Raw genomic sequence first — 8,380 nt, 5'->3', positions numbered from 1 at the left:
TCACAAATCACTGAAAAATTGCAGAAAATTTGCATGCATCGACCCATCTTCATCCAAAGCACGTAACATCACCGCTCTCATTTTGTTCATCTCATCCCTCAGAGAGATTGAAGTTTCAGCACTCATGAACTGCTTAATCTTCTCCGATCAACCGATGCTCCATCGCAGAGATTAATCCCCACCTTCCAAACATCAACCACTAATTCCCCGTTGCTCGGCTGATCCGCAAAAAAACGGATAGCAGATCATCGGAACCCCACACCATATGGCTTCCAGAATTAGAGTTCCATCCATAGTGCATCAGGAATCCTCCAACAGCAGGATTGGAGAGCACCGCGCTCTGATTGCACCACGAAACGATCAGCCCTTGGTCCTTGCTGTCGTCCTCGAATCCATCGGGCAAAACCTGCGCGCCGTCGCGAATCACCCAAACAAAGTGGACTCCACTGAGGAGGAGCCCGTGGGCTATCTCCTCAGCGAGTTGGCGGTTGCTCTGGGCAAGGCTGCCGAACGAGACATACACAACAGAGCCACGAGGCTTCGAGTCGAGCCATTTTGGGAAGTCTGCTTCGCCCATAGGCTCTTTGGAAGAGCAACATCGGTGGTGAAGTTTAAAGGGCCGACTGCGTATGTTGGCTGGTTGTGGTGCATATCGGAAACCAACTCGTGCTCGAGCTCGTGCACGGTGTTGATCAGGATGAAATCTGCATGCTTCACCTGCTCGAACGCTTCCGCCACGATCTTTTTTGTGATGCTTGTGTTGAAGGTCGGGTCCTTGCTCTCGACCTCATCACATGTTCATCAAAACAACACTGCATAAAATCTCGTGCTGAAAATTAAATGTTTCATATTTATTGGGCCAAGGGAGTAGTATATAGGGGCTTGTTAGGTTGACAACTATCTTAAATTGATAACTGACAAGTACGTCAACAACTTATGTTATGGATGTCAACACGAAGACATTTGTATGTCAACTATAAATATAGTTGGCATATGTATGTCTTCTATTGACATCTATTTACATGTTAACAGAAGACATAACTAACATAGGTTATTGACATAGTTGTCAGTTAGAAAGTTATCAACTAATCATATCTTCGTAGTATATATATAGAGAAATCAAGGGCACAAACAACACGCACCTTTTATTAGCAAGTAGCCCTTCTCTATAAGAAGATCATAGCGATAGTACGTTGCAAACATCAGAGTCGGTTGTGTCCAAAAGGACACATTCAAGATGTTATACTTTCTAGCAACACTTGCAGGCCAAGGGTAGAAAGTATCAACAACCAAGAAATGCGCAAACGCCTCATCGTCGGAGCTGACTATGTCTCCGATCAACTCATCCACACGTGTCGGGAAATTGAGAAAAATCGCCTCCCAGTGCTGCTCAAAGTTGACTCCTGTCGAAATCCGGAGGGAATCCATCACTAATTGTGGCGTAGCGTATGTGTAGACCCGACAGGCGAGCTCCAAGGAAGGGATCAGCCTCCTCTGTTGGCAATTGAAACTAAAAATATAACATATAATTGTCCCACATCGGTGTCAAGAGAAAACTAAAACTAGTATATAAGTCTCCTGGGCCCCTCCTTCTATTTTATGGCCATGGTTTGGAACCATTGGAGTGTCTGCAGGTTTGCAGTCGAGAAGACCTGTTTCTGCCAACAGATCTAAGACATACTTCTTCTGTCTCAGAAATATTCCGTGTCGAGATCGCAACACTTCTATCCCCAAAAAATACTTTAGTGCGCCTAGATCCTTCATCTCAAATTCTCTGAACAGATTTTCCTTCAACCTCCGGATTTCCTCAACATCATCTCCGGTGATAATCATGTCATCAACATAGATAATCAGACACGTTACCTGGTTGCCTCTCCTTTTTGTGAAGAGTGTGTGGTCGGACTGGCTTTGTTGGAATCCATGCTTGATCATAGCCTGGCAGAATCTTCCGAACCAGATTCGCGGTGACTGCTTTAGGCCATACAGAGTTTTTCGTAGTCGGCACACTTCTCCTCCTCCAAATTGTTCGGAGAAACCTGGTGGGACCTCCATGTATACTTCTGTATTTTGTGCGAGTTCTCCATGAAGAAAAGCATTGGTCACGTCAAACTGATGTAGTGCCCAGTCTTTGCATGCTGCTACAGACAATAGTGTCCGTACTGTTTCCATTTTTGCAACTGGGGAGAACGTTTCTTCATAATCCACTTCATATACTTGGGTGTATCCTTTTGCGACGAGTCTTGCCTTGTACCTCTCGATTGAACCATCTGCTCTTCGTTTTATGGTGAATATCCACCGACATCCGACAGGTTTCTTTCCTTTTGGCAGCGTACATTTCTCCCGCGTACCATTCTTCACTAGGGCATCTATTTCCTTTTTCATGGCTTCTCTCCAGTGCTTATGTTTATTTGCCTCTTCAAAGGATTGTGGGATGTCTTCTTCCTCATATAGGGCAGTCTCGAAGGCTCTAGCCATTTCTGATAGATGACTGTGTGCAATATTGGATACTGCATATTTTGCCTTTTTTCCTCTCCAATCAGGTGAGTATCTTCGTGGAGGGACTCCTCTTGTTTGCCTTGGTGGGAGTTCGTATGTACTCCTTCCACTTACTTTTCTTCCCTCATCCCTATCAAGATTAGTACATTCTGAGGGTGTATTATCAATATCTGAACTGCTTACCTCAGGTATCGAAGTCGGTTCTGATTGTTGGTCATTGACACTTTGCTCGTCGTTCTGTATTACGGGATGTGACGGCCCGGTGGTGTTGCTAGCGTCCTCAGGTGGACCAACGTCTGTGACAGGACTTGGCTGTGACTCTCCCCCTGTCTGATGTTCCCCCAGTTGTGGTTCTCCCCCTAAATGGTTGTTTCCAATGTCTGGTAGCCAATCTAGGAGGCTATTGTTTGGACTATCGTCTGAAGTATGGATCTCCCCCTGACTACTGGATTGGCTATAAAAATACTCACCTTCCACAAAATCACAATTCATGGTAGTGTGGATTTTTCGGGTTTTTGGATCATAGCAACGGTATCCTTTTTGATTTTTTCCATAGCCAATGAAGACACACTTTAGGGCGCAAGGGTCTAATTTGGTGCGTTCGTGTTTAGGAATGTGAACAAAGACTGAGCAGCCGAACACTCTAGGTTCTAACGACAGTGATGATGGGATTTCGAAATGCTGAGAGAAGGTGTCCAAGGGAGTTTTAAAACCAAGTATGCCGGTTGGAAGACGGTTCATAAGGTAAACTGCGGTGGCTGTAGCTTCTGGCCAAAAAAATTTTGGTACCTTGGATTCAATTAACAAAGCTCGTGTAATTTCGAGGATATAGCGGTTTTTTCGTTCGGCGACCCCATTTTGTTCCGGATTATACGCACAAGAGGTTTGGTGGATTAGCCCCTTTTGTCTAAAAAACTCTTGCATTTTATTATTGACAAATTCCCCCCCATTGTCTGATCTAAGGATCTTGATAGTGTGGTTATATTGGGTTTGAATGAGGTTATAGAAATCTACGAACCTATCACAAACTCCATGTTTATTTTTCAAAAAATAGATCCATGTCATGCGGGAGTAGTCATCAATAAATAGTAAGAAATATCGAAAACCTTGGCCTCCACTAATGGGTGCAGGCCCCCAAACATCAGAATGAACTAAAGCAAAAGGAGTTTTCACTCTTGTATTGTTCAACTTAAAAGAATGTCTATGGTTTTTGGCCAAAACACAAGTATCACAATTAAAAGAGTTCAAAGATTTAGCTAATTCAGGAAATAAAAGTCGAAAGTAGCCTAAAGATGGGTGCCCTAACCGACGATGCCAAAGCCAAGCCTGTCTGTCTGTCGGTCCTGGAGTTAGCATCATGGAAGCACTCTATTGGGCTATCTCGTCCACATAATACAGTCCGCTTCGCTCAGTGCCACGCCCAACTATCGTCCCCGTCTTGATATCCTGTAACATGCAAAATTTAGGCTGCATTAGTAATTTACAGTTCAACTCTTTAGTCACATGACTAATTGATAACAACTTATGAGATAAGGATGGAACGAAAAGGCAATTAGAGAGGCATAGAGTGGGCGAAATGTTAATCGTGCCTGCCCCCATCACGCGTGCTAGGTCCCCACTGGCGGTTTGGACATAGGGTTTTTTTGAGATGGAAATGGATACAAAGTCTGAGGCTTCGAAGGAAATTGTATCTGTGGCGCCACAGTCAAAAATCTAATGCGGGTCTTTTGGACCGGAAGTGGAGGTCGAGGAGCAGGCTAGTGCGTCAAAGGAGTTCCGACACGGTATGCTGGGCTGATATTGGGTAGGTTGGGGGCTAATTTGTAAGGTTTTGGCAACTGAGGGGTCAGAGTGAGATTCATACGAAGTACGGGGGTCAGATTGGTATTTTTGGAGTTTCTGGGGTGGGTTTGTGAATAAGCCTTTCGGCTGGGGGTCATTGTGGTATTTCTGTAATTTCTGGGGTGGGTTTGTAGATAGATTTTTCGGATGGGGGTCAGTGTGTGATTTTAGGAAGTTTTGTGGGGGATTTTTGGATAAATTTTCAGGGTGGGGGGCCGAGTGGGAAGTGTGCTTTGAAGGTGTTATTTTGGGAAGGAAATTTGAGATCCCCCCCAAATCGGGTTCTCGAACCCTAGCCTCCTTGCGATTTCGAACCCTAGCCCTGGCATCGGCCTTCCCTCCGCCGTCACCGCCGGTGGGGTCTTCAATTTGTGAGGAATTACCTTCCGACCAAGTCCGTGCTATCGCGACCGATGCGTTTGTCGGGTTTGCGTCGATTCGCGTCTCGCCTCCGCCTGGGTTGACTCCACCACCGCTGCTTCCGCTGCTGCCCGCAGATTTATCGGTGAAGGTAGCGCGTTCAAGGCCAACCGCTGCTGAAGCTCTCCCGCCTCCACCGCCTCTACCTCCGCCACCACGTCCAGAATTTCGGGCTTGCCTGGCTCGTTTCATTTCGTCCCACCACTCCGGGAACCCGTGGAGGTGAAAGCATGTATCTCTGGTGTGTTTCTTCCCCCCACAATGACTGCATATTAGTTTACTTTTATCTTCGTCTTTGTGGTGGTTGGGATGCTTCGGCGGCGGGTTGAAGTGTGGTGTGGGGGTTCGGCTTCGGTCGTATACTGTGAGGCCGATTTCGGAGTCTGGGGTGAGGAGTTTCTCGTTGACGGATTCCCGTCTCACTAGGCCGTATGCCTTTCTTACTGAAGGAATTGGGTCCATGTTGAGTATATCTCTCTTGACTTTGTTGTATTTGGTATCATCTAGTGCCCAGATAAACTGGTATAACCGATGCCTCTGTATGTAATGGTTATACTTCTCGATGCTCTCTGGTGTGTCCATTGGACTAGGGTCTCTGGTGTCGATGGATATCCAGAGATCCTGGAGTTTTTGCCATAGATTTTCCAGGGTTAAGTCCCCTTGTTTGATGGTGTATGCTTGTCTGTGCAGGTTGGATATCTGAAACTGATCGGCGCCACTCCCATACGTAGTGGCAAGACTGTCCCATAAGTCAAATGCCGTTTCGTATTGGGAGACCTCGTTTATGAGGCTGGCGTCTATCATCCTCCACGTTAACGCCTTTGGATAACATATGGTGAACAAACTCGGTGTGGACGAACGTGACGGCGCATCCACTTGAAGCAAGCTTGATCGCCAGATTTTGGAAAGGGGCGATATGGCCTTGGTAGAAGAAGCCAATATGTAACTTCTTCCCACCCATTTTTCTCATTCTAAATTTCAGAATTTGAATATAGATGCTATTCATCTAGATTTAGTCTATATATATGTGTGTATTGGTGATATTTTTATTTACACACAGCAGTCCGAAGACGGCCTCGGCATCATTTGTAAATGTTGTGATAAAGACAGAGAGAAGAGACGAATGAAACCGAACATAAATCACACTAATTAAACTTGAATAACATCATAAATTTACATATGTATTGGACAAATGGAATGAGGCAAATTAGTTAACATAATCAATAAGCTAGTACTATTTACAAGGTTATAAAAGATCAAATGTTTAATTTCTTTTCTACGTCAATTCAATCATACAAATCATCAAAAACTGAATCAACGGCCGAATTTAGGCCATTAGTTTAAATTGCCAGACAAGCTAACAATTGTCTGCTTAACTGCTGTGGGAGCCCAGACATGGCCTATGGTTTGGTCTTGAACATCAAAGGCCACCCCTGCTTTTTTCTTGATATTAGCCTTTATGTCTTCCATAAACACCCTAAAGTTTTTCTCAGACGATCCATCACTCGTCACCGCGTACTCCAACGTCCTACTCACCTCCTTGATCGCATTCCTCAACTCCTCCGAAGACTCCCCGCTCATCAAATACTTGATCTTCTCCTCAACTTCATCCCGCATGATCGAAGCCCTATCACAGAGGTTAATCCCTATCTTCCAGTCGTTAACCACTAGTTTTCGATTAGTAAACTGATCAGTGAACAAAGGGAAGCATATCAGAGGGACCCTACTCCATATGCTTTCCAGCACCGAGTTCCATCCACAGTGCGACAAAAACCCTCCAATCGCGGGATGTGAAATGACCTTAATCTGGCTGCACCACTGCACAATCAGCCCTCTGCCCTTCATCCCGCTCTCAAATCCGGGAGGCAAGAAGTTAGCCTCGTCCGAGTCCACAATGTCAGGCCGGATCACCCACACGAAGTTCACACCGCTGAGCAAGAGCCCGCGCGCTATCTCCCAAATCTCTTGCTTGCTAGTGGTGTGAGCATGGCTCCCAAACGACACGTACAGAACAGACCTGTTGGGCTTGCTGTCGAGCCATGGCGTGCAGTCTGATTCCGACCACAGGCTCGCTGCCACGCCCTGATTGCTGAACCCTGAGACTATCGGGCCAATGGCGTACGTAGCCTGCTTGCGGTGGAGAGCTGAGAGCGTGCTGAGCTCGAGCTCCTCAACCGTGTTGCAGATTATTATATCCGCTTTCTTAACATCCTCGAAAGCTCGGTAAATCACGCGATGCACCACCGTGCATATGTCGTCGGCCTGGAGGTACGACATCAGGTCCGTTGGCTTCATCGCTCCAACGCCTGGTATGTAATCAATCATGTCCTTCCGTTTGTCTGAGAGAAATTGGAAACACATTTCAATCACATCCTTCATATATCCAACCACATTCAAATTTCAATCATTCAAATCAACTAGAAAGTAGTAATTCCAACAATGACATAAACAATTAGAAATTGATCGGAAAATGACGTTTCGCCTAAAAAAGAAAAAACCTAAAAAATTGGGGAGAAATCGAAATTGACCTTGGGAGCCGAAGTGGCCGTTCTTCCGGAGGAGATCTAAGTGATAATAGAGCGACAAAACGAGCGCCGGCTCGGTCCAGAAGGAAACGTAGACTAAATTGAACTTGCGCGCGATATCGGAGCCCCAAACGTAGAAGGTGTCGGCGATCAAGCAGGTGACCGGAGGATCGGAGTCCGCCAAATTGGAAATGAGCTCGTCGACGTGGGCGGAGAAGACGTGAATCAGCCCCTCCACGAATTGGTCGTGGTTGACGGAGCGGTCGAAGGCGATGGGGAAGCCGTCGCAGACGGTAGCGTAGCGAATGTCAAGGCCGGAATCTCTCGCGCCGGAGAAGATATCGGCGCGGCAGGCGCCGGTCTGGGCGCGGGAAATGCGGCGGTGGACGGATTGGGTGTTGAGGAAGGTGATGGTGAAGCCATGGGAGGCGAGCTTGACGGCGAGGGAGACGAAGGGGTTGATGTGGCCTTGGTAGGGGTAGGGGATCATGATAGCGTGAGGGCGCGGCGCCGGATTGCCCGTCATTGTTGTGGGCGTGTGTTTTCCCGGGCACTCAGCGGAGAATGTTGGATTTTTCGGGGGTGTGGTGAGAGAAAGGGAAAGGTGTGGAGAGAGAGATGAAGACGATGTCAAATCAGCATCAGAGCATCCACATCGACGACCACAAGCTCCGTCCATGCCAGCGGCGCGGATGAGCTGTTTGCCGCTGCGCTCTTGCCACTGGCACGGCGCTGCTCGATGCATCAAGTATGTCCGTGCCAGCGAGCAGGCTACGTGACAGCTACCTATTGGCCAACGGCTCCGGCTCGCTGGCAGCTTCCTATTGGCCAACGCCATAGCCGTTGGCAATTAAAATTTTTTTAAAAAAACAAATTTTAATTAAAAAATCAGATTAAAAATAAAAAATATTTTTCCACTTCCCAAAAAATTATATCCGTTTTCTATCTACTTTTAATTTATTTTTTAATTTTTTTCCCAAAAATACACATTTTCATCTATAAATACCCATACTTCCACACCAAAAATTCACACCACACTACACAATTCTCATCTAAATTTTCTCATTTCCATTCTCAATTCTCAATCTTTCTTTCAC

The 8,380-nt window shown here is 46.3% G+C and overlaps 1 protein-coding gene and 1 pseudogene across 1 annotated transcript; both read right to left on the bottom strand.

Annotated features, from left to right (window-relative positions):
* Nucleotides 1-5,719, bottom strand: LOC121800782 (annotated as a pseudogene).
* Nucleotides 5,720-6,007: 288 nt separating this feature from the next.
* On the bottom strand, nt 6,008-8,177 carry LOC121801450 (UDP-glycosyltransferase 86A1-like). The gene is made up of 2 exons (XM_042200941.1): nt 7,287-8,177; nt 6,008-7,097 (listed from the first exon to the last, which is right to left on the bottom strand). Exons 1-2 carry the CDS (start codon nt 8,119-8,121, stop codon nt 6,094-6,096), a joined length of 1,839 nt encoding a protein of 612 aa, XP_042056875.1. The 5' UTR covers nt 8,122-8,177; the 3' UTR covers nt 6,008-6,093.
* Between the last annotated feature and the right edge of the window lie 203 nt (nt 8,178-8,380).

This window comes from Salvia splendens, chromosome 4 (genome assembly GCF_004379255.2).
Source record: "Salvia splendens isolate huo1 chromosome 4, SspV2, whole genome shotgun sequence".
Classification (NCBI taxonomy): Eukaryota; Viridiplantae; Streptophyta; class Magnoliopsida; order Lamiales; family Lamiaceae; genus Salvia; species Salvia splendens.
Note: the sequence above shows the minus strand (reverse complement) of the source record. Positions and strands in the feature narration are given on the sequence as shown.